Source organism: Bufo bufo, chromosome 10 (genome assembly GCF_905171765.1).
Source record: "Bufo bufo chromosome 10, aBufBuf1.1, whole genome shotgun sequence".
NCBI classification, from domain to species: Eukaryota; Metazoa; Chordata; class Amphibia; order Anura; family Bufonidae; genus Bufo; species Bufo bufo.
Window position 1 is genome coordinate 16093207 of NC_053398.1, and position 27677 is coordinate 16120883.

The 27677-nt window shown below is 46.4% G+C and overlaps 1 protein-coding gene across 1 annotated transcript in view; it reads right to left on the bottom strand.

Moving 5' to 3' along the window:
* The window catches only part of LDLRAD3 (low density lipoprotein receptor class A domain containing 3), a 131133-nt gene that overhangs the window by 90379 nt on the left and 13077 nt on the right, over positions 1–27677 (bottom strand). Inside the window, exon 2 of the mRNA XM_040409660.1 lies at positions 7499–7642. Within this exon, the coding sequence (XP_040265594.1) occupies positions 7499–7642 (144 nt within the window). The remainder of the gene's footprint in view (positions 1–7498; positions 7643–27677) is intronic.

Consider the following 27677-nt stretch of genomic DNA (forward strand, 5'->3'; position numbering starts at 1 on the left):
CCAGATATACAAATGGAAAATCTTATATGTAATATATACAATCGATCAGTCCATGCAGGTAAGAAATTCAACCGGACAGCATATTGAAAAGCACTCATTGATATAAAACCAGAAAACTCCCTTAATCTCCACTGATACAAAACCAGAAGAGGAAAGAGATTTCCTTCTGCTGCTGATGTACACTGCTCAAAAAAATAAAGGGAACACAAAAATAACACATCCTAGATCTGAGTTAAATAAATATTCTTCTGAAATACTTTGTTCTTTACATAGTTGAATGTGCTGACAACAAAATCACACAAAAATAAAAAAATGGAAATCAAATTTTTCAACCCATGGAGGTCTGGATTTGGAGTCACCCTCAAAATTAAAGTGGAAAAACACACTACAGGCTGATCCAACTTTGATGTAATGTCCTTAAAACAAGTCAAAATGAGGCTCAGTAGTGTGTGTGGCCTCCATGTGCCTGTATGACCTCCCTACAACGCCTGTGCATGCTCCTGATGAGGTGGCGGACGGTCTCCTGAGGGATCTCCTCCCAGACCTGGACTAAAGCATCTGCCAACTCCTGGACAGTCTGTGGATAGAGCGAGACATGATGTCCCAGCTGTGCTCAATTGGATTCAGGTCTGGGGAACGGGCGGGCCAGTCCATAGCATCAATGCTTTCGTCTTGCAGGAACTGCTGACACACTCCAGCCACATGAGGTCTAGCATTGTCTTGCATTAGGAGGAACCCAGGGCCAACCGCACCAGCATATGGTCTCACAAGTGGTCTGAGGATCTCATCTCGGTACCTAATGGCAGTCAGGCTACCTCTGGCGAGCACATGGAGGGCTGTGCGGCCCTCCCAAGAAATGCCACCCCACACCATTATTGACCCAATGCCAAACCGGTCATGCTGGAGGATGTTGCAGGCAGCATAACGTTCTCCACGGCGTCTCCAGACTCTGTCACGTTTGTCACATGTGCTCAGTGTGAACCTGCTTTCATCTGTGAAGAGCACAGGGTACCAGTGGCGAATTTGCCAATCTTGGTGTTCTCTGGCAAATGCCAAACGTCCTGCACGGTGTTGGGCTGTAAGCACAACCCCCACCTGTGGACGTCGGGCCCTCATATCACCCTCATGGAGTCTGTTTCTGACCGTTTGAGCAGACACATGCACATTTGTGGCCTGCTGGAGGTCATTTTGCAGGGCTCTGGCAGTGCTCCTCCTGTTCCTACTTGCACAAAGGCGGAGGTAGCGGTCCTGCTGCTGGGTTGTTGCCCTCCTACGGCCTCCTCCACGTCTCCTGATGTACTGGCCTGTCTCCTGGTAGCGCCTCCATGCTCTGGACACTATGCTGACAGACACAGCAAACCTTCTTGCCACAGCTCGCATTGATGTGCCATCTTGGATAAGCTGCACTACCTGAGCCACTTGTGTGGGTTGTAGACTCCGTCTCATGCTACCACTAGAGTGAAAGCACCGCCAGCATTCAAAAGTGACCAAAACATCAGCCAGGAAGCATAGGAACTGAGATGTGGTCTGTGGTCACCACCTGCAGAACCACTCCTTTATTGGGGGTGTCTTGCTAATTGCCTATAATTTCCACCTGTTGTCTATCCCATTTGCACAACAGCATGTGAAATTGATTGTCACTCAGTGTTGCATCCTAAGTGGACAGTTTGATTTCACAGAAGTATGATTGGCTTGGAGTTACATTGTGTTCTTTAAGTGTTCCCTTTATTTTTTTGAGCAGTGTATTTAAGATACAGAGTATAGTCTAGACTGGGAAACGTCATAAGGCTGTGTTCACATGGTGGGATCAAACTGGGATTTTTGTTGCAGTCTTTGCAACATTGTGGCAGATGCAGTGGTTTTGACTCAATCTTGCAAAAAAACATTACTTGACCACAAAAACTCGGCTGTAAGAAGAGAGCAGAGTGCTGATTTCTGCTCTGGCACTTGTCTTGTGAAACTGTATGGGATTGATATCAGGAGTCACACACTGTATTGATAATCATGGCAATAATTCTGCTCCTATCCGAGAGGCAGTTCCTGGATTTTTCCCTTGTACCTTATGGATGCCATAAGAAATGGAGCGTGCCTTATTTGCAACTTTCTAAATTAGATTTTTCATGCTAGGATGATAAAGAGAGTAGTCGGAACAGACACAGCCAATACACATGGAAATGGAAAGCAGGACCCCAATAAGGGTGCCCAATACTTGAGACAAAGCTGAAAATACAGAACCTGGGACAAAAACCGGAAGATGATGTAAAAATGGTTGAATATCTTAAAGTGGTTTTCCAGGACTTAAATAGTGATGAGAGTAGATCACCAGTATCTGATTGGTGAGGGCCCGGCTCCCTGCACCCCAGCCGATCAGCTTTTAATGGGTAGCTCCAGCGCCAGAAGTCTGTGGCGGAACTATACCGCTCCACTCACTGTGTAGGAGACGGCGCTGGTAACTGCAACGTTGATCAGCTGCTAGAAAGGGCTGCGGCCTCTTCCTAGGCCAGTGACGTCATAGTCACTGGTCACGTGGCCTTTGCGCGGCTCTGTCCCATTAAAGTACATAAGAGTGAGCTGCAATTCCAAGTACAGCCACTATACACTACTCACAAGGGATATTTGGCTTGCGAGTGAAATTTCAGGATGAACCTAAGGCATCATGCCGTTTTTTGCGGTCCGCAAACCGCAGATCCGCAAAAAAGGAAGCCGTCCGTGTTGCCTTCCGCAATTTACGGAACGGGCGCCGGCAATATAAATGCCTATTCTTGTCCGCAAAGTGCAGACAAGAATAGGACATGTTATATTTTTTTAGAGGGGCCGCGGAACGGAGCAACGGATGCGGACAGCACACGGAGTGCTGTCCGCATCTTTTGCGGCCCCATTGAAGTGAATGGGTCCGCACCTGAGCCGCCGATGAGGACCCAAACAACGGTCGTGTGCATGAGGCCTAAAATACATTCTAACATTTACAGGCAAACTTAATGTGACCTTCTCTAAACTTCTGAATGCACATGTCCAACTGTTTTCAATATATCAAAAAAGAAAAAGAATACCGCAACAAGAGCCGCACATCTACAAAATTACAATTTATTTAGAAAACAGACACAACATAAAAAGAATTAAAATCGTTGTATACAACAGGTCTGGGCCATGTAAGCCGTGTATCGGCGCATGCCCATCTGAATCACCACAAATTCATGTATGAACCCCCACATCCATCAGCATATAATGATATAAAGTGCATGAAATCCATCAACAATGAATAAGAATAAAAGTACTTATCATAAAAATGGCATGGTGGGGGGTGTCTGTGGCGGTCAGAACAGAAGCCCAACGCGTATCGCCAGACTGTTTTCAATGTTTCAGTACTTTTTGCACAACTTGCTGTTCTCTAACAAGGAGCTTAACAGCAAAATTCACAACAGGTGTTTGATCCATAAATTGCCCAATACATTTCCTGGTTCAATTAGAATTGGTATTTAAACAGTCCTCATCATGCTGTTCACATTTTGACATCATGAGACCAGTGGTGTGCCTAGGGTGTTTGGCACCTGGGGCGGGTCCTTTATCTAGCATCCCCCCGCCCCATACTTTAAAAAAATTGCACCCCCTCACAGTAGTTTTGTACAGCTGTGTGCCCCCTCACAGTAGTTATGCCCACATTGTGCCCCCTCACAGTAGTTATGCCCACATTGTGCCCCTTTCACAGTTGTAATGCCCTCTTTGTTCCCCCTTCACAGTAATAATCCCCATTGTGCCCCCTTCATAGCAATACTCCCCATTGTGCCCCTTCATAGTAATAATGCCCATTGTGCCCCCTTCACAGTAATAATGCCCATTGTGCCCCCTTAATAGTAGTAATGCCCACTGTGCTAGTAATGCCCTCTGTGCCCCCTCCATAGTAGAAATCCGCATTGTGCCCCCTTCACAGTAATAATGCCCTGTGCCCCCTTCACAGTAATAATGCCCACTGTGCCCCCTTCAGTGTAGTAATGCCCTCTGGCTCTGTGCCCCCTCCATAGTAAAAATGCCCATTGTGCCCCCTTCACATTAGTAATGCCCTCTGTGCTTCCTCCATAGTAGTAATGCTCTCTGTGCCCCCTCCATAGTAATAAAGTTCTCTGTGCCCCCTCCATAGTAATAAAGTCCTCTGTGCCCCCTCCATAGTAATAAAGCCCTCTGTGCCCCCTCCATAGTAATAAAGCCCTCTGTGCCCCCTCCATAGTAATAAAGCCCTCTGTGCCCCCTCCATAGTAATAAAGCCCTCTGTGCCCCCTCTGTATTAAAAAAATAATAATACCTCACATACCTCTCTCCCCTGCAGACACAGGTCGCTCTGCAGTACGGTGTGGGCAGAGCTTATGCAGATTTCCAAGCTGCAGGCTCCGCCCACACAGGCTGGTAGCGCGATCTGTGTCTGCAGGCTGAAGGGCAGAGCGGGGAGAAGTCTTCCTGCTTCACCATTCAGAGCGCCGCCGGCCTGAAGGAGGGGAGGAGCGCGGGGAGCAGAGCGGTGAGTGACAGGAACGCAGCTCCCAACAATGAGCGCTTCCATCTGTATTGATGGAAGCGCTCATTGCTTCTGGCACCCCCCTGAGAGCCGGCACCCGAGGCGGACTGCCACCCCCTTAGTACGCCACTTCATGAGACCAAGACGACACCTAACAATTGATGAACAGTACATCGCCATTGCGAGGCTTCAAGCAGGATGTTCTCAGATAGAAGTGGTCACTGAGCTTAGAGCGTCACAGAGTGTCATCAGGAGGTTGTATCAGAGATACAGAAGAGTCACAGAAAGGTAGAGAAGTGGACGTCCTTTGGCCACATCCCACACTGACGACCTCTTAATTGTGAACAATGCCCTGCGGAACCGGATGATGAACGCCACACAACTCCAGACACATTTAAGGGAGATGAGAGGCACCCAAGTGTCACGTCAGACCATTTTGAAACTGTTTACATCAACGTGGTCTGCGTGGTAGACGACCTGCAAGAGTACTTGACCACAGACGTCATAGTCTTGCATGGGCCATGGAGCATCTACAATGGACGAGGGACTGGTGGGCCTCAGTGCTGTTCACGGATGAAAGTTGATTAACACTGAGCAGAAATGATGGCCGGCAACCATGTTGGAGATGTCAAGGAGAGCACTATGCATCAGCCACTGTTGTCACCAGACGAGCCTTTGGTGGTGGTGGTGTTACAGTGTGGACAGGTGTGGCTAGTCAATACAGCCCTACACTGTGTGAATGGTCCAGTGACAAGCCCATACTACTTGAATAACATCATTAATCCAGTCATTGTGTCTCTGCATGAACCACACAGGCCTAATTTCATCTTCATGGATGACAATGCGCCAACTCATTGAGGACGCATCATTAGGGAACGGCTGCTGGAGACTGGGGGACCTCAGATGGAGCGGCCCGCACTTTCTCCAGACCTGAATCCCATTGAAAACCTATGGGATCAGCTATGTAGAGGCTTATAACTCTGTACCCCAGAACCTCAATGTACCCCAGACAATAAGCCGACTTGTGAACAGCATGAGACGTCATTGTCAAGCTGTAATTGATGCTCAAGGCCACATGACAAGTTCTTGAGACCCTGACATTTTTATGGGGGTATACCCACCACTGGGGTCGGCTTTTGTTTAAATAAACTGTCTGAGATGAGGAAATCACCATTGCTGCTTCTACTTAACTGCTCGACTTTCATGGTACAATATCACTGGAGAGGGAACTTGTTACGTTTTCCATAAACTTGACCCAAAAGACAAATATCCCTAACTTTTTGTGAGTAGTGTATACTACTTGGTATACTATGAAGAGGCTTTATCCCCTTCAAACGGTTAATTGATAGGGGTGCCGGGAATCAGACCATCACCAATCAGACATGACCTATCCTAAGGAGCGCCACTGATCAGATATTGAATGACCTATTCTGAGAACCCATAACAATCAGATATTGATGACCTATCCTAATGAGCATCCATAGAACCTCAAATGATCAGATATTCATTGACCTATTCTGAGAAGCCCCACCAGTCGAGTATTGATGACCTATCCTGAGGAACAGTCAATCAATATTTAATTCTTGGGAAACTGCTTTCAGCTGGCTATGCCGCATTAGATGAAAGGTGACTGAACCCACCAACTTCAGCAAGACCGGCCCGCCGTCTGATGTGTATAAGCTGTCCCGATTCTCCCCCAACAGCATGGGAAAAGAAAGATCAGACGAGCTGGACATTGACGTCTTATCCTCAGTTTTCGCAAGAGGTAATCTGTTACCCGTCCTGACATTTTTGCAAAAAAAAAATAATTGTAAAATGTCCCTAATTGTGCTCAAGTGACAATAAATGGCCTCATTCTGGTTGAGGGCAAAGGATATGAACAAATCTAAGGCTGGATGATGTCACTGCCATGCTTACTCTGAGATGTAAACTGATTTTACAGTAAATTAGGCATGTACTGTACCCTGAAATGTACTTGAAGGAGGACTAGCCACGGTTTGTGATAATACATGTTCCTTATGATTTGTGGGGCAGAGCTCATCACGGACTCTCGTCACATCCATCATATTGACAGGAGTTACCACAGAGCCTAAGTTCAGTATTAATTTAACTGCCACTTGCAGCCTCCACTAGGTGGCGCTTACTGCATACAGATTTAAGTATCTTACAAAAAATATGTTTGGTAAGTTCTAGCCAGAGTTTTATCACAAGAACCTGGCCCCTTTAAGTACAGAAAGATATTAGGGGGGCGCTATAGTACTTGCTGAATGACACCCTGGTTTCCCTTGAGGTAGAGCAAACCATTTGTAGATTAGTAACTCTCTCCTCCACAGTGACCAGAAGTATTGATGCAGACGTGACTCTTTCAGGCATATATCCTGGGTATCCTTTAAATAAAAAGAAAACTCAGCCGATCACACTGGCTCCCGCCCGCGCATCAGATGATTTCGTCGGTGGAAGCCACCACCTGCTAGGCATTTTACCTGTATTGGCATCCTTGTAAAACAAGGACAGCTGGACCACCACCCATCAGTTAGGGGAAAATCCCTGAAAGTAAATTCCATACAGTTCTCTCAGAACTGGTGTTGCATAAGGGCTCATTCAGACGAACGTAAGAGCTCCGTGCCTGTGTTGCGGACCACAATGCACAGGCACGAGCCATGTGAATCCCGTATCGCGGGGAGGACCCACTGACTCGAATGGGTCAGCGAAACGCAAAATACGGCAAAAGAAAGGACATGTCCTATCTTTTGCTGTGCGGAAGCCCAGACCTAAGAGCCCACGGAGAGTTTCCGCTCCGTGCATCCGCACCGCTAAACGCAGGACAAGTCACCCATTCAAGTCAATGGGCTCGCATCCGCAGCATGGAGTGCACAATGCCAATGTCCGTATTTTGCAGACCTGCCGTTTGCGGTCTGCAATGTGGGCACGGAGCCCTTAGGTTCTTCTGAATGAGCCCTTGGCGGAAATCAAGAAGGAAGTTGAACTTACGACACTCTTTTTCATCGCTCTTGTCAAAGCAGTCGGGGGAGCCATCACACTGCCAGCTACCAGGAATACAGTCCCCGCTGCTGCACATGAAGTTCCCAGGGGAGTTACATCTTGTACTGTTGCTCCCAGGTATCAGTTGTCCTTCTGTAAGACAATGGAGAAGACAAAGGCATCAGGCAAATGTGTCATTAGAGAGAGTAGAAGAGTGGGGGAATAACGAATATCGGATTTGCTGTTGCAACTGAATTTTGAACCTGGGTTTAAAGGGGTTGTCCAACTAATATGAAAACACGGGCAACCCCTGTAAAACTGCCTAAAACATAGGTTAGCAACCCTTCGGCGGCACTTTGTGAAACTACAAATCCCCGCATTAAAAAATAAAATAAAAATGGCTGCAGCAGCAACCTGTGCACAGGATTTCACAGCTGCAGCCAAGAAGGTGACGTCAGCAGTGGAAGGACTGAAGTGCAGCGCTCGATAAAACAGCTGAGAAGAACAGGTGAGTATCCGTCCATTTCTTATTTTAGATCATTTACAGGGGTTGCCCGAGCTTTTATATAACTAGGCACCCGCGTCACTTCAGGCCCCTGCACGGCCGCAGCTGCATCTCCCTGTCAAAACATCCAGCGACGTGGGGGGGCGGGGGGAAGGGGGTGCAGCCAATAGCAGACGGCGAAGGTGACCAGTCTGCGTGACGGGGAGATGCAGCAGCGGCGGTGCAGGGATCCAGAGTGACGCGGGTGCCGGGGAGCCGGGTAAGTATGATCTATAGCAGTGTTTCCCAACCAGTGTGCCTCCAGCTGTTGCAAAACTATAACTCCCAGCATGCCCGGACAGCCTTTGGCTGTGCGGGCATGCTGGGAGTTGTAGTTTTGGAACAGCTGGATGCACACTGGTTTGGAAACACTGATCTATAGGATGGGCCCAGACATTGAGGAGGGCATTTTTAGAATTGGATAACCCCTTTAAGGGCCCTATAAGACCACATGATTTTCAGGCCACTTTTTGGAAACGAGCATTCATAGGACTGGACAGTATAATCGAGCAGCCAATCATCTGATGAATGAGCAAACGCTCCTCTGTCAGCTATGGGGCATCTTTTATCAATACAAAAGATACCCGATTATCGTCTTTAGTCCAAAATGAGTAGAAAGGAATCATTAAAAAAAAAACTGCCCCTAAAGGCGTCCATAGCCTTTAATGTCTCCAAATTTAAGCAGACCACGCAAATGAAGGCTGGCCATTTAATGTGTACGAGGGCGTCCCACGTTTCAGCAGTTCTTGGGGAGAGCTTTCTTCCCCCTTCTTACCGAGTCAAACAGGTGTGTGTATGAGCGGATCAGCGGTGAACGCCACGAGCCAAACAATCGATCGCCCATCAGCTATCTCTACGCGCATGGACGGCCTAAGAAGTGCTGCCGTGGAATGACTGCTATCCTCAGCAGAGCAGATACGGCAGCAATAAGCTTCACTCTGTATGTTAGATGACACCTTCTGAATCCCGTGCCTTTATCACACCCTCCACTTCTTCTGTCACCACGAGACTCCATTGCTCATTATTATACGTTGCTAACATATCTTCCTGTCAGTTCTGGTGACCCGACAACCCGCGGGGGAATTCACGGATTTGCTGCGGGGCTCGTCCCATATGGCAGCTTGCGCCTGGTTCAGCACCGAGCTCTCCAATTTATGTTCTTCTCAGAGCGCCAAGAAAACGAAGATCAAAGACAAAGACATTCAAAGTCAACTACTCTGCAGTATACCAGCCAGGGAAACCCGCTGCAAAATCCGCAACAAGTCCACATATAGATTTTGCCTCGCGTTCGTTGTAGATTTTTCCGTAGCAATTTACGTTCCGTGGCGTGTCTTCTTAGCCATCATGTCCTGGCTGGTATACTGCAGAGTAGTTGACTTTGAATGTCTTTGATCTTCGTTTTCTTGGCGCTCTGAGAAGAACATAAATTGGAGAGTTCGGTGCTGAACCAGGCGCAAGCTGCCATCTGGGACGAGCCCAGGTCCAGGTCCAGGTTCCTAATTGTAAGTTCCCACGGAACATATTTTGCAGTGGTAAAATCTGAATTACAGATTTGCCACAGATTTCACCCTAGGCGTTGCAAAGGGTGAAGTCCACAGTGGATATCCACAGTGGTTAATATTCACTGTGGATTTTTACAGCAGTGTGTGGATGAGTTTTTGTGAAATCTCATCCACTTTGCTGCAGTTCCACGTTGGAAATCAGCACCCTCAAGGCACTTTGGATGCTGTGAAACTACAACTCCCAGCATGCTCCATTCACTTCCAGGGGAGTTTCGAGAGCAACTGAAGAAGTGTACATGCTGGGAGTTGCAGTTTCGGGACACCCAGAGTGTTGACGTTTGCTGACCCCCTGTCCTAGACTACGGTACCTGCTGTGCAACAATATAGGCCACAATGGTAAGTACCACGGAGATCCTCGCCATACCTTGTCCAATCTAACCAGAAAGAAGATTAGATTTATCGACGCGGTCGGACTTCTTGTCGAGGAGTTAAATAAATGCAAAAAAGTTGGAACTAAATTCCTCTTGATCTATTAGATGAAAATGGTTTCCGTACAACCCAACTGTAACAATCACAATCGGCTTTATTATGGACGGCAGTGTTCACAAAATGAGGCAGAAAAGGAGTAAGGAGGGCCACTGCTATTCCAGCTGTCTGCGATCAGTGATGACATCAGTGAAGCACGTTCAAGCTGTATACTTCTACCTGTCCCTACTACAAAGTTCCCCGAGGCTTTTACTACTTTTCCCAGTGAAGAGGAGCTATGCCATCAGGCAGATACACAGCTCCTTGTAAGTAGGTCGAGTTACGTAAATTTGGATGGCTGGGAGCTGCCGGCATCTTCTGCCGTAACCGTCCTCAATAGCCGCTAAGCTGCCAAGCGTAGACTGGTGTAGGAGACAGACAAGAGACACGGACTGCATCCGTTTCCGCCAGATCCGATTGTATTAAATCAAAACTGAACAAACTGGATCCGGTATGAAAATCGTTGTAAGTCAATGGGTGCTGGATCTAGTTTTTTCGCAAACAAAAAAAACGGACCTCACGCCACTTACGTTGATTTTCATGCCGGATCTGGTTTGTTCTGCAAGCCGCACCTTGCAGTGGTCGCAAAAACACAACGGAATGCATCCTGATCGGTTTTGTCCCCATCGACAATGAATAGGGACAAAACTGATCCGTTTTGAGATCATCTGCCGGATCTCAAAACCAGAATGCCACAACGCAAGTGTGAAATAGGCCTTACTAATATGCTGATGTAGGGCGCCACATGCTTGTCGTGGTCACGCATGAAGGAGCTGGTGGACGAAGTTCTTGTACGTGGACAGACCAAAAACTGTAGCTCATGGTTTTACCATTAGTTTATGAAGCCTTTCAAGTACCATATACAGGAGATGAAGTACAGATGTAGATATGGATCACAGTAATAAGATGCTGCATAGGTTATACGCTCCACTAAAGGGAAATACACAGGAAAAAAAAAAAAAAAAAAGAATAAAAATGAACCTTTCTATTGCAGTGTCTTGTAACTCACAAAAACCGTACTTTTCGCCCTATAAGACACACTTTTTTCCCTCCCAAAGTGGGAGGAAAATGTCAGTGTGTCTTATGGGACGAATACTGTCTTCCATTACAGAAGCACTCATTAGCACAGGAGGACTGGGAAGCGGGGAATGCAGCGCTCCCCAGTCTTCCTCGGCGGCTCGCTGTGCTGTGTGCTGTGTCCTGGGTCACAGCACGGCAGGAAGACTAGGAAAAGCGCTGGATGTTAGGAACGGCAGTGGCGTCTGAAGCAGGAGAGGTGAGTTGATTTATTTATTTTTCCTCTGCTCTGAGGTCTGATTAACATGGAGGTCTGATGTGAGATCCGACTGGGGGACTTATTAACATGGAAGTTTGATCTGAGGTCTGATTGGGGGGTCTGATCTGAGGTCTGAATAAGGGCCTTAACATTAGGGGTCTGATTGGGGGTCTTATTAGCACTGGGGATCTGTTCTGAGGCCTGAATAACATTGGGGGTCTGATTTGGGCTCTGATGAAAACTTTTTTTTTTTTCAGATTTTCCTCCTCTAAAACCTAGGGCAGGTGCGTCTTATAGGGCGAAAAATACAGTATATACACCAGGCGGACATTACAGGTCAAAAATGTATTTATTCTTGCTTTAAAAAGCAAGTGCATACTTATTTTTTTACTAGATACCAGGCCAACAAATTAAGATTGGCAGCCCGACACCCCAGCAGTGCTGCTGTTACAAGATCCGTCCACTGCACAATGGGGGTGCAGGGTGTCGGACCCCTAGAGATCTCATATTGATGGTGTATTCTGAAGGTAGGTCATAAATCCTACAATCTTGGGCAACCCTTTTAAGTGAATAGGAGCAGAGCTGCAATATCCAGTAGCATACTAACCATGGAAGAAGACCAAGCAACTGCTATGGGGCCCAGAGGCAGCTCAGGACTGGACCACTCCACTTCTTCTGTCACCACGAGACTCCATTGCTCATTATTATACGTTGCTAACGTATCTTCCTGTCAGTTCTGGTGACCCGACAACCCGCGGGGGAATTCACCGATTTGCTGAGCCAGCTTGCGCCTGGTTCAGCACCGAACTCTCCAATTTATGTTCTTCTCAGAGCGCCAAGAAAACGAAGATCAAAGACATTCAAAGTCAAGTCAACTACTCTGCAGTATACCAGCCAGGACATGATGGCCAAGAAGACACGCCACGGAACATAAATTGCTACGGAAAAATCTACAACGGACGCGAGGCTAAATCTACATGTGGACTTTTTACGGATTTTGCAGCGGGTTTCCCCTCTGTGCGCTGCAAAGGGGTAAAATCCATAGTGGAAACGCACAGCACGACTAAAATCCACTCCGCAAATAACTTTCGGATGCAGATTATTTTTTTTCCCCACAGTGTGTGGATGAGATTTTGTACAGTCTGCACGGTATCAACTCTGCGAGGATAGACCCGTGGGGCGGATATGCTGCAGCAAAGTGGATGAGATCTCACAAAAATCTTCTTGTAACAGAATAACGCCCCTCGTAATTCTAGTGCACGTGTTTAGAGCGTTTCTACGAGACACTTTTACTCTGTACGCTTCACAAATGTGCATCGTAGGTCATGCTTGTAAGATATCATCTGCTTATCCCTTCATCTGCTCTGAAGAAGTTACCATTAATGGTTCTGGTCGCTTGTTGTTGCCGGCTTCTTCCATTAAATGAATGCAGCTTCTCTTGGCCTGTTGTGCTTGATTTGCTTCCAGGATTTCTGAAACCACAGGGTGAGATGTTGGGCAGGGATCCAGCCTGAAAGACTATCATCCTAAAGATTTATATTTCCTCACGGGGGAAGGCAACGTTTCAGGTCACTTGACTCCCTCCTTGTAAATTGCACTTCAATCCTCAATGATGTCAGCGATCATCAATAAAGTAAAAGGCTCTTATAACTGAAGACAAGGCTCTGCAATGGCAGACTCTGCTGTATACAGACACCTGGGTTATTCATATAACAACATGATTCTATGGCCCCCAAACCAGGTGGCAGGTTTCCTTTTAAAGGGGTTATTCGAGATTAAAAAATGTCCCCCATATGCCCTGGCCCCTCACACTGAATCTACTTACCTGGCTCCTCTCTCCCTGCGCCACTCCTGGTCCCCGCACCGTCGCTGCTGCTTCTCCCCGTGCACGGATGAAAACAGTGTGAGGAGCCCGGGCATATGGGGATGTCCCCCATTTGTAGTCTCGGATAACCCCTTTACAGACTACAGCTGGGTTTAGGGTCCCAATCCTTGCCTATAGCCAACCTATCCCTCTAAAGGAAAGTAAATGAAATTTAAACATAGCAGGGGAAGAGTCCAGGACTCTTCTCCAGCAGCCCTGGCTGCATGCACACTGAACCGAAAGATGATGCATCTTGCATGTGCTTGATCTGCAGTGCTTGTGCAGTGAAGGGGAGGTGTAACATCCTTGGTTTCATCAGCAACGTGCACATGTGCCTGATGCCACTGGAGAAGAGTCCTGGACTCTTCTCACAGTAAGCTGGAAATTAATTTACTTTCTTCTACAGGGGCAGATGGGTTTGCTAGGGTCAGGTTTAGTACCCCAGGTCCCAGCAGCAGAACAGCACGCTGGTGACTTAGCGGCCCCAAAACAGATGACAGGTTCCCTTTAAATACTCTACACTTGGTAGAGTTGTGCACATTAAAGGCCACAGGGTCACATGCAGGCAAAATTCTGTAAACTGTTAACCAGAGGTCATGGACCTTAGCTCTCTTCCAAAAGGAAGAAAGCTACTACATACCAGCCAAACCAAAGACACCCAACTGTTTTGAGGATCCTGTCCTTCGTCAATACAAAGTAGGGTACTGGTTGGCTGGATGAGATGCATTCGACACAGCTCTGGGGTACCGGTTCTCACTGAAGAGATCCACCAGTGTTTGGAGACCCTCTCAGGCTGATTGCTGAAGTCAACGTACAGATGAGGGGCTGGAACCAGACACCAGAGGTCTACCAATGGAGAGAACCAATGGCTAGGAATCTTCTCACAACGGTGCCTAGCAGCTTTGGATCCCGGACCATCAGTCCGACCCCAAACAAAGGGTTGTGTCACCAACAACCATTACTTGTATTTGGGAAAAGCAGGGTCTGACTTTGCAGAAGGACCTGCCATCACCCAGGTATTTCCCATGTAGCAATTGCTTCTTTTTAGCGGCTCACAGATGGGGGTCTAGGACGGGAACCACTCTCTAGGACGTCTCTATGCTCTAGTAGGGCATATATATATACATACACACACACACGTGGATTGTGTTCAGAAAGGGTCCCTGAATTGTGATGCTGTCTTATCACGGTTTCCTTTCCCTCTTTTTCCAAACCTGAAGAAATACCTTCTAGGCTTAATTTCAGTCTGAGGACAACATCAAAGAAAAACTACAAAGATGGCTACGTGAGAAGGAGACCGTATTATGTCAATTAAAGGGTTTCCACACAAAGCCTCCAGCATTATAAAAATAAGAAAAATCTCTAATATACCGGTACTTACCTTATGTAGTCCATCATGGCTGCTGCTCTGTGCTTATCGCTTTAGAGCCTTACATGTGGGGAATGCACCGGGAAACCTTCCCAGTGTATGCATCAAACAATGTCCATTGCGCTTCAACACCTGATAAAGGGCAAAAATAAGTGTCTTATTGGAGAGGGCTTATTGTACAACGTGTCCCTTTAGGTGATGTATACGACGGTATATACCTTTGCTGGGAGGCTCATACGCAGCGGGCACAGAGCCTCACTTGCTGCTGATGCTCCACTAGTTGTAGTGACGTCAAGCGACCCCAGTGGCGAATCGCCTTTACTTTTTTTCTTCTTGCACATGAAGCAGCTTCCGTTTACCACAGGACAGACTTGGGGCAGTCCTCTGCACCATCGTGGCGGCATTCGTTAGCTTCCATTCTGCAACTCCATCCCTTCCTATGAGATGCAGCGCTTGCGGCACTTAATAGGCAGTTACGTTTTCAAGCTTGGGCAAACAACAAGAGTGGCGCGGGCCACCCCTCCCCAAAAGCAACGAAAACAATTGTTCCTCACACTATATACATTCTTGAGTCGATCGAGGTAAAATTGACAAAACTTTTCCAAAAAACATAAGGGGAATGATTCCTCATGGTCCACAGGATGGGACAAGTACTGCCTCCAAGAATAAATGGCTTTTCGGGGAAATACGTTATTTTTTTTTTTCTAGGCTTTTCAATGCAGTTGCGTGAAAGGATGACACATTGAAAGCAGATGAAGCTTAAGCGATGATGTGCACGCCTCATTTACTCATATCGCTGCACATTAATAACACCATGATAGGAGATAAGACGGCAAATTGAATTTCTCATGCCAGGCTTGATCCAGTCGGTGGGCCCTCCGGTGAGTTGTACGTGACCTACAGGGCAGCCGGGGAAGGCAGTGAACTTTCTTCTCTTCTTCTTTCTCTTCCGTTCCAGTGATTTTTCCGGACGTAAAGGAATTATTAACCGCTCAGTTACAATTAAGAGCGCCGTCACTTTTCTAAACGCTCTTTATCTTAAATGCCAGGGCCACCATCAGAATGATACATCGGGGGAGGGTGCTGCAGTTATAGACATAGACTTAACAGTGAGCGAGTTATGGGAGTGGTATGGCGGTCATATTACTTTTTACCTCTCTGCTGAACACCCAAACACAGGTACACCTAACCACTAGTGCAGGGATGCTCAACCTGCGGCCCTCCAGCTGTTGTAAAACTACAACTCCCACCATGCCTTGTTGTAGGCTGTCTGAGCATGCTGGGAGTTGTAGTTCTGCAACAGCTGGAGGGCCGCAGGTTGGGCATCCCTGCACTAGTGGATCCGTTCACTTTAATGAGGCATTAATAAGAATACATTTTGGACTTTGCTTGACATGCTATCCATCTGTGAACATTAATTTTTTGATTTAATCTTCTGGACTGTATTTTCCTTTGAAGACTACTCCAAATACTACGCACTGTTGCCTCATTGACCCGTCTTTCATGTCAGCGCTTTCCTTCCCCTGTTCTCAGCAGCATTCTGGCAGGATGTTTACAGTCAGGACTTCCTGCTTGCTCTTCTAACCAATCCTAGCATGCTTTGCTCTGTAATGTTTCTCAGGACTTTCTGCACATGTTCACACCATATACACCTCCCCTCTCCATGTTAGCTAGGGGGAGCAAGCCCTATAAAACATAACAGAGCAGAGCATGCTGGAATTGGTCAGAAAACTCAGCAGGAAGCTGATGAAAACAGGAAGTTCTGAATGTAAACATCCTGCCAGGATGCAGTGATGCTGAGAACAGGGGAAGGAAAGCGTTGACGCAAAAAACGGGGCAGAACTATGCAATGTTTAGGGTACTCTGGCAAATAAATAAATCATTATAGGACTGGCAAAGCCCGATAAAAAAAAATATATCATAAAAATATATATTTTTACCGGTCTTCAGGTATTTAAACATATTCTCTAAGGGAATGCTCTAGAAGAGAGTTATAATGTAATGCAAATGTATCCTTTGAAACAGCTGATCAGAAATTTAAATAAAAAAATTTAAATAAAATCCTGGCTGTAGCCAAAACAATAAGTCACTGGAGCACTATGGCGGAGGGGGGCAATCGACTGCGTTAGATCAGAGGGATCTGGGAAAGGCAAGTTTACTTTTTATTCTTATTTTAAAGCGTTCCTGCAGTTTGCTCATCGAAAATACAACTCACAAAACCCCTTTAACAACATGATCCCCACCTAAACTCTATATTAACTTCATTAAACTGTACTTTCACAGAAAACGTGCAGCGCACAGGATTGTTAGGGGTCTCACAAAAAGTGAATATTGATGGTAAGAGGAGGATTTTTTTTTAAATAAAACCCCGGCTTATTATCAATAAGGGTGCAGATCTTTAAATTCTCGCATCGTACACCGCCATGGCAGCTATTATCACGGGGTTATTGCTTCCCTCCATCTTTGTTAACGTAATGTGACAATTTCGTACTTTAGGCAAACATAATATTTTCCCAGCGTGTTCAAAGACTGCATTAAGCGAATAAGGGGCAATTACTATAATGAGTTGTCAAACAGAAGTGCATTGGAAGGTTCTTGTACGTAAATCAATTTTACTGTAATATGGCACAAAAGAGTTTATTCATATAACAGCACAAGCTAAACACATGCTATCTATATATATTACAGCCTATTGGGTGACTGCCCCATGGACCTACACCCTGGGATCCTCATAAGGCCTCTCCCGGGGAGTCATAGGGACATGGCCATTCAAATAACATTGGTGTGACATTTTCTTCATGGAAAATAAAAACAGCGCCACTCTGGTACACAGGTTGTGTCTGGTATTGCAAGTAGGGTTATGGTCTTCAAGTGAATGAGGATGAAAGGCAATATCCGGCAAAGCCCGTGGACAAGCGTGACCACAATCCATCGGTCCTCCTTGATTGGTTTAACCAAAAGCACGGCGTGGATCATTTTGCATGATCACCCAGGATTTTATGAACTCACAAATATGAAGAAAATTAAAATAGAAATGCAATTTAAAGAGGTTTTTCAGAAGTACAATATTGATGATCAGTATTAGAGTTGAGCAAAGCTTTGGATACTTAATCCGAAGTCGCTTCGTTCAAAACTTCGGAATAATACTGTACGCAGATTCATCAACTACCGAAGTTATTCAATGAAGCCACGCGCAACTTCGCGAACTAACTTCGGAGCCCATACATTCTAATACTGTACGGAGACTAATCTCCGTACAGTATTATTCCGAAGTTTTGAACGAAGCGACTTCGGATTAAGTATCCAAAGCTTTGCTCAACTCTTATCAGTATCTTAGTGGGGTCCGACTCCCGGCAATCTAACTAATCAGCTGCTTCAAGAGGCCACGACCTCTTCTTAAACCACTGCCGCGGCCTCCTCACAGGTTACAAAGCACAGCGCCGTGCATTCTTTAGTGGCTGGGCTTGGTATTGCAGCCCATTCACTTGACTTGCACATAGGCCATGTGACCAATAAACATGATGTTTATTGGTCACATGGCCTATGCGCAAGTCAAGTGAATGGGCTGCAATACCAAGCCCAGCCACTAAAGAATGTACGGCGCTGTGCTTTGTAACCTGTGAGGAGGCCGCCGCATTCATCAGAGCACCGCAGCCCCTCTAATCACCCGATCTATGGGGGAAGGGGGCAAGTTTTGGACCCCCGATCGATCAGATACTGAGGATAGGCCATCAATATTTTACTCCTAGAAAACCCCTTTAAGTTTCAGGCATGGCTCTCAAGGAAATCATGACCTTGAAATCCATTCATCCTCCTAGCCAGGCAGGAATCAGTCGTGGAGGCTTCTTACACCGAAATTACTTCCCGATCAATAAGGTCGCTGAGGGTTCACTCTTCTCAAAGCCCAGAAGACTCAAAGCTTCTGCAAAGGCAGCAGCACCTTTTGATTTTCATTGATCTGAATTTCCGAGACGTAAAAGGTTTTCACACATTCATTGTCTCAAGTCTTATTGTGTATAGCTGAATTATTATTTTTTTAAATTGTGAAAATATGTAATTTTCACTACATCTCAAAGATCTGTCCGCTCTCCTGACTGGTTTAGTAGATAATCGTATTTCCCATGAGATATCAGTTCAGAACTCTCCATTATGCTGTTCCTATTACTCCCCCTCGAAGACATCACATTACCACTAGTGTTGATCGCGAATATTCTAATCGCAAATTTTTAGCGCGAATATTGCCACTTCGAGAATTCGCGAATATCTAGAATATAGTGCTATATCTATATAGATTTCTTTTCATCAGTACCCATGATCCCTCACTGCTTCTTGCTTGTGGGCCAGTGAGAAGGCTGCAATATCTTTGACTTTAGGAGTAGTGTTGATCGTGAATTTTCGTATCGCGATTTTCGCAATCAAGAAAATAATGACTGGAGATCACGAATTCTCGAATTTGCAAATATATGACGAATATTCGCGAAATATCGTGAATTCGAATATTGCCCCGCCGCTCATCACTGATTACCACCCGCTTTGTCAGTAGGGTGTTTGACTACACAGTCAGCACTAATTGGAGAATGTGCCTGTAGGGGCGCTCCTCATTAACACGCAGCTCTTTATTCACTTATTGCCAAGAGGAATAACAGAGGAACAGTACAACGCAGAGTGATTTACTAATCCTGTAGACATATCTCAGGGGCTCATGCTGGATGATATACACAGTCGAGTCACATTGTTATGACCACCATCTAATATCCGGGCTCGGAGCGACTCCAGAAGGTCCTGGTAGGTTGTCACAGGTATCTGGAGCCATGATGACTGCAATGCATCCCACAGCTGCTGGAGGGTCCATACAGCGAACATGACCATCGTGGTGGTCCCAATTAGGTTCAAGTATGGAGAATTAGGGGTCTAGGCTAGCACTTGGGAGTCTTGGTCATGCTCTACCAACTAATGTTGGACATTTCTAGCCGTGTGTCATGTCGCCTTGTCTTGCTGGAAGATCCCATCTGCCCCAGGGAAGACAATCAGCATGTATGGGTGTACGGGATCTGCAAGGATGGATTCATCCCCAAATCTGATGAATGGCCCAGAGATTGCCATGAAAACCTTCCCCAGACCATAACGCTGACCCCCCCCCCCCCCCCCCCCAAGCATGTGTTCTTCCAGCAATGGTTGCAGGGTGTTTGTTCGCTGATGTTTCTCTCCTGACATCTCAACGTTAATTCGTTCCATGACTGGTCGGAGAAGACAACCCTTTGCAAATCAACCGAGGTCCAATTCTGATACTGCCGTCATAATTGAAGACTTTTCTGCCAATGCAACTTGGTTAGGAGAGGTGCAGTGACCGCCCGTCTGCCCCGTACTCAGTAGGGTTCCCTGAACTGTTGTGTTAGACACCCGTCTGGTAGCCCCCTAGTTGATTTTCGAGGCGAGCGTCTCCGCTGTAGCATATTGGTCCGCCCTCGTGCAACTTCGTAGCCGACGTTCACCTCTCACATCGATGGCACGTGCCACGTGGTGCTCCACAGTTTCAATGTCGCTTATTCCCAATGGGGCCATTTGTCCACTCACCATACACAAGAACAGTTCGCACTGCGCAGTTTCAGAAATACCGCCACCCTTGACTGAATGCCAATAATAATCCCTTTTTGCAACTCTGATAAATTGCCCCTTTCACCCATGACAGCAGCAAGGGATGTGTGTGCAGACTGCCTATCACACACCTTATATACCCACCGAGCAGACAGAGGGGGCGCTCATGCCGCTCTACAGAGCACTGGTCAGACCTCATCTGGAGTATTGTGCTCAGTACTGGAGGCCATATCTCCAGAAGGATATAGATACTCTAGAGAGAGTTCAGAGAAGAGCTACTAAACTAGTACATGGATTGCAGGATAAAACTTACCAGGAAAGGTTAAAGGACCTTAATATGTATAGCTTGGAAGAAAGAAGAGACAGAGGGGAGATGATAGAAACTTTTAAATACATAAAGGGAATCAACTCGGTAAAGGAGGAGAGAATATTTAAAAGTAGAAAAACTGCTACAAGAAGACATAGTTTTAAATTAGAGGGGCAAAGGTTTAAGAGTAATATCAGGAAGTATTACTTTACTGAGAGAGTAGTGGATGCATGGAATAGCCTTCCTGCAGAAGTGGTAGCTGCAAATACAGTGAAGGGGTTTAAGCATGCATGGGATAGGCATAAGGCCATCCTTCATATAAGATAGGGCCGGGGGCTATCCATAGTACTCAGTATATTGGGCCGACTAGATGGGCCAAATGGTTCTTATCTGCCGACACATTCTATGTTTCTATCAGCCGCTCAGCACACGGGACTCCTTCATGAGCTGCCGACAAGAGTGGGAAGGATAATGGGACTCGACCGTGTATTTGATGAAGGGCTAGAAACTGTTGTCTAACGTTCTACTAGCGGTCGACATCGTTTACGCTAGAATTTTTTACTTTCATGCAAAATGTCATATCTTAGGGTACTTTCACACTAGCGTTACTCTTTTCCGGCATTGAGTTCCGTCCTAGGGGCTCAATACAGGAAAAGAACTGATCAGTTTTATCCCCATGCATTCTGAATGGAGAGCAATCCGTTCAGGATGCATCAGTTCAGTCAGGAAGGAAGGAGATAATACCGCAGCACGATACGGTTTTATCTCCGGCCCAAAAAAACTGAACACTTGCCTGAATGCCGGATCAGTCATTTTTTTTCCATAGGAATGTATTAGTTCCTAATACCGCAATGCCAGATCCGTCCTTCCGGTCTGCAGATGCGCAGACCGAAAAAAAAATGTGAAAAAAAAAAAATGCCCGATCCGTTTTTCCGGATGACACCGGAAAGACGGATCCGGCATTTCAATGCATTTGTAAGACGGATCAGGATCCCGATCAGTCTTACAAACGCCATCAGTTGGCGTACGTTTTGCCGGATCACAACTGCTTGCCGGAATCCTCTGCCGCAAGTGTGAAAGTAGCCTTAGACCTCGTCCCTTTTACCGTTAAGCCACATCCCTTGGCAATCTAGGCGAGGTGGATGGTTCCAATATTAGATGCGCCAAAAATTTACCAAGTTGTGCTTTGGTTTCCAGATTCTGTTTTAAGTTTTTTTTTCCGGAAGTAGAATATCGATGACCTATCCTCAGGAAAGGAAAGGAGAAGTGCACCATGGGTTTGGTTGGATACGGGAACAGGAAGTGCCACGTACAGGATGCGAGCGATTGGTTTACGTGGTGAAAACGGGTCTGCATAGGGAAGATGTACATGAGGTGAGCAACTACACTAGCAGATCTGGAAAACGCCTTTAATTAGTATATATACAAAAGTATAAAAAAACACCCCAATGTCTTCTACAAAAGAAATCAACCAAAAAATATCTACAGAAAAAAAAAAAAGCTGCCAAATATTCATGTTTATTCAGCTCCACATTGGGAACTTTTTTTTACATAATTCATAAAAGTAGTCATTTTCCTTTGGTGCGAGCCAGCGTTTAATCTTTCTAGCGGTGAAACCTCAAAGCCTCTAATCCTGGCCAGTAACCGTCTCATCACCGATTGAACGCTGATAATTTCGCCATTAACATGGTTTTAATTTCTCTTTTTTTTTTTTTTTCCTGTGAGAAGTCGGGTCCATTATGAACTGTACTTTTCACCCTGCTTCCATAAAACGCCCAGTGCGGCTCTTCGCACAATCGCCTTCTGTCTCAGGTTCATACAGAAAAACTCCAAATCGAGCCAAAAATACCTCAGGACTGGGCGCCGAGTCGCAGCGCAGCGTGCCAAGGGGTCTGTGACGAGGCCCGGTGGTGACCTGAAACGGCATCATATTTCAGTCAACCCTTCGATACCGACCCTGCATTTGTGATGGAAGGGATCTGGACTATGAAGTCGACACACAAAATGGCTCCCAGGCAGTATATCGGTACTATCGGGCTCCACGTTTCGGATGACATCCAGGGTCAGCCTCCATTTTGTCAGGAAACATTGGAGATTTATTAGAGGATGTTTAGTACATGGCATTTTTAATCGAGAGGATTTCGATGTGTATTCTGGGTTGAAATCTGTGCCCCGCTGTTTTCAATGGGGATACAAAAAGCCAAAATTGGGAAATTTAAGCCCCACCTACATGAACACCAAAAACTATTCGGAAATGCCCCAAAATGGGCAATTTTTGGCATACTTTGCATGAGCCACACCCCTTTTGCGGGCCTTTTTGGCAAATTCAGGACTCGTGATAAGTATGAATGGGAGTCCGCATTGCAGTTCGCAATCTGACCCAAAATGGCTTCCAGGAAGATTATGCCTCTGACATCGCATCTTCAGCAAGCCCAGGAGGAGTCAGAGTGGAGGATGGGAGTGGTAGTGACTCTAGCTGTCAAAATCAACCACAATCAACCCTATGGTAAAAGGAGAGTGCACCCTTTCTTCCCCCGGATGGTAGTCGGGGTGCCCATGATGTTAAGTGTTTGTATGTGTGCAAGGCAGGGCGCGTAAAGTGTAATGGCCGTCGTATGGTGCAGGAGTCAGTAACCAGGCCGGACGTAACAGAATAAACATCTCTTTTTACTGTGGTGCAAAACAGGAGTTGTAGTACATCCAACGATAGCAATCCACAATCCCAAGTGTGCACAGTGCAATTCAGGGTTTTAGATTTACAACTGGCCAGGTCAAGTCCAGGTGTAAAGGGTGTCTTAACAGTATTCCCCTCACTGCAGGAAAGTCTTAACAGCTTTTTGTAGCAGGTTACCTTACTGACTCCAATGCTCGGTCATGCAGACTCAAGGTTCTCTAGTTCTCTCCGTCATTATACTCCTTCTCTTCTTCCGTAGATCATGTAGCGATCGGCGAGTCTCCGTAGCGTTTTGTGCCTAAGAGGAAGGAGCACAAGTCACGGCTTCCCTTTGAGTGGGGCCGGCCGACATCTAACCTTTTCCATGGGCTGAACCAGGATTGTTAACCCTGGCTATGCCAGCCATACGTGGTAAACCATTTGCAGAAACCCAGTGCTCTGAGGTACTACACATGTCCAACTTAGGGCTCATGCGCTGTTTTGCGGATCCGCAATTTGCAGACCGCAAAACACAGATACTGGCAGTGTGCGTTCCACATTTTACAGAACAGAACGTCCTGCACCCTATAGAACAGTCCTATCCTTGTCCGTAAAACGGACAAGAATAGGACATGTTCTATTTTTTTGTAGGTTCAACGTAACGGACATACGGATGTGGACAGCGCATGGTAATCTGTCCGCATGTTTTGAGGCACCACTGAGGTGAAGGAGTCCGCATCCGACCCGCAAAAAAAAAAGTGTTTGTGTGCACGAGCCCTTATTCTGGAGACTGTGCTGCCTATTAGCTGCTTGGCGGCCATATTACCCTCTTTCTCCCGTCATATACAATCCGATTCCTAGAAACATCAGGGAGCCGGCAGAGTCTGAGGCGTTGCTCGGCAGGCAGACAAATGCTAATCTGCGCGGCACGAGGAACACTATATCAGGCTGTCTGCATCCGTGTCTCCTCGGAGTCTGGAGCGAACATGAATACCGTATATGTTTAATATTTTAATAGACAGAACGGTGGTACAGTTCACCGGAGGATTTTGCGGGCTTATTAAATCTGACAGCGCGCTCAACGCGTTACCTGGGGCTTCGGTCTCAATATCTGCATAAATCACAGGATTTGCACGTTAGAAATGGTTTAACCCCCTGTCTGCCGTGCACAACTGCAATGAGGCCACACAAGTCCTACTAAGATGTAGCAGAGCTGAGTTAGTCAATTACGTATTAACTGAAACCACAAGTCCGATGTTAGGACTGGTCGCCGCAATGCTAGTGAACTAAGGTCCCATGACAGCGGGATGCTATATCATTATTGAGGAAACGGCGGCAGAAATCTAAGAGCGACCCTCCGATTTTTGCAGCTTGCTTTGCCGTGAAATCCACTGGAAGATTAGCCCCCTTCAATGAGACCGAACCACGTGGGCATGCCCATTTTTTTATCGTGATGCAGATTTCAAATCCGCTCGAAGAAAAATCTGTGCTGTATGAACTCACGGTGCGAATTCCCATGAAAAAGAATCGGACTCCAATGTTCAGCGGTTTTGATCCGCCATTAAAGGCAAATTCACACGTGGCGGATTTGTTGCAGAAATTTCTGCGTTTCCGTTCATCTGAATAGGGTTGTTTTTGGCAGGAAAACGTGGATTTCTAGAAGCCCCATTCAGATCCCCCTCTGGTCAGGTGACACTGCGGCCAATCGCCGTCCTCAGTGGGGACCGGTCCTTCATAGAAAGCAACTGCTGGGACCAATAAACAAGACGCCATCAGTACAGGCCCCCATGGGGACTGAAGAGGTGGGCACCGGAGCTGTGGGGTGCGTCTGGCCCGACGTTTTAAAGGCAAGCTGTTACCTTATACTGCCCCGTGCCAAATGTGGGGGATGTGGATAGCACGCGTTTTTTCCGCATGAATTTTCGGGCTCTAGACTACCAGCAAAGTTAATCCGATTTTCCAAATCTTATGTGCACGGTGCATTTTTTAATGTGCGTGTGGATTTTCGGTGGAGATTTCACTCTTTTGCAGTGCAAAGGGCCAGATCTGGGGCAAATCAATGTCAATATCCGAGTAACACAAGCGGATTTGATGTGGAAATGCACCACAATCCGTGTGGACATTAACCACCCTGCCGTGTAGCCTTCCGGTGCAGAAAATCCGGAGCAGCCAAGTAGATGAGATTTTGAAAAAATAAATAAAAAATCAAAGGGTGAAATCTGCAGCATTTACGCACTGAAATCCACCGTACCCTCACCCAACATGAAAGAGGGCAGGATTCTAAGAAAGCTGGGTGGTATATTTTGCTGGGGCGGTCATGGCGGCCATGCTGGATGTCATCCAACCTTTCCAGTGGCTTTCCCCCCCCCCCCCCCCCCGCCCGAGCCTGGGAATTTCAAGGTGAGCTTCCAGCTTCTGAAACTCGCTGGCAAATCGCCCGATTAACCCATCGCCTGCCAGCTCGCTCCAGCCATGTGCCATTCCTTGTGAATGGAGCCCTCCGGGCAGTAGCAGAGCAACAAACAAAGACACAGTCATCCATTCACGTGTTTGTGCAAAGATTCGGTTAATGTTTTAGAGCCGATCACCCTCCCTCCTCCTCCCCCCGGGGCTTTTTGGAGCGCTCTTAAAAACATTAGCCGTTTCGGTCTCTTTTTTTTAATTTGAAACGTTATATTTTTATCGCCAAATAAAAAACGCTAAGCGGGGCTGTAAATCGCCGGGTGCGCGTTCTCTATTTCGCAGGCCTCAGACTATAAAAAGGATCTTCTGCCATCAGGCGGGGGACATTAAAAGAAAAAAAAAAACATCACTTTCATCCTCAAAAAAAATTAAATAAATGTCACAGCCGAGGAGGGCATATTTCATAGATGTGGGCAGTTTGTGTAACAGATGTCTGCTCTGTACGACGATACTGCCGGCTGTGCCTCCGCGCGTTATGGATGCGGGCGCCGCGCTTTAACTCGGTAAACACACTGCATCAATTTTTAATTTGGTTAAAATAAAAATCTCGTTTCAAGAGGAGCACAAGACTTGAAATTTATGTCGATGATAAAAACATGCAATTCTGGGAGCTGCGGTCTTGGAAAGCGACATGCTGGGGTTCTTAGGGATACAATGGCGGGCGCAGCATATACATGGGATTTAAGGCTTTAGACCACAATATCCAAAACTGGACTAGGGGGCGTAACTGTACCCACTGCATGGTTCCTCAAAGCTAAGGCTACCATCATGTTGTGTCTGCAGATGGAAAGCTCCTGGCGCATGCCCCAAACGTATCCATAGATCCCCATTCACCCAAATGGATGGCAAGAGTCCTAATGGGCTTCCATTGGGTTATACCCAGGCCTGTGATGAGGGGACATCCTCAAGTGGTTTCTACACAAACATAGAAGAGGATTCTTTGCTGTAAGAGCAGTGACACGATAGAGCTCAGGAGGTGGTGATGGTGAACTCACTAGAATGTCTGGCGTGTAATAATATTACAGGCTATAATTACGGTACTAGATTTCCGGAGAAGGGTCCTTGATCCAGGGAGTAAGGAGGCATTCGCATGACTGTATCCGTTTTACGGTCCGCAAATCACAGATCTGCAAGACACGGGTGAGTTTGCATCCTGCATTTTCAGCACTATGTGACAAATGCCTGTAACAAAACGGACAAGTATGGGAAACGTTCTAATTTTTAAGGGGTCACGGAACGGACACACGGGCGCTGTCCACATCTTTTGCGGTCCCTTTGAAGTGAATGGGTCTGTATCAGATCTGCGTAAAATGTGGATCGAAAATATGTTTGTGTGAATGCCCTCTTAGGCCTTAGTTTTGGTCCGCATCCGAACCGCATTTTTGGCGGATCGGATGTGGACCAAATTATAAAAAAAAAAAAAAAAGTAGAACACCTCCTATTCTTGTCCGTTTTGCAGACAAGAATAGGCATTTCTAACAAAGGGGAGGATGTGCCAATTTCGATGTTTTGTGGATCCGCGATTTGCGGATACGGTCACGTGCATGAGGCCAGATTTGGAAATCGGGAAGGAAATGTTATTCCTTTTAAAAAAAATTGGCTTTTGCCTCATGAGAATTTTTTTCTTCCTCTGGATCTACAGGATAATTGGTGGATGGATCTGTCTTTTCTCAGCCTAAAAAAAACGGGTCACTACACGACACGACCGTCCGCAGAGTGAAGACGAGCCAGAGGAACTCGTGAGGACCCTGGAAACAGATGAAGACATCAAGTAACTGAACGGCACCAAATAAGACTTTGCAAAGAAAAATGCGGTATACGGTATATTTTAATGACTTTTAGAAGTGGAGTTTTCCTTTAAGAGGTAAGTTCCTGGTAGAGCCATGACCCGTGGGCGCTGTACGTGGCACATAGCGGTAACTGTGAGACCCTGAGAAGCTACCGCTGTGTCATTAATAACTTTCTCCTGGTGAAGGTCACGAGGTGCATTTATTAAATATCCCGCTTCTCGTTTTCTTTCCTCCGCAGGTTCTTGCAGCAGAGTTCACGTAATAACCAGCTTGAAAGTAATAAAAACCCCACGGTATGTG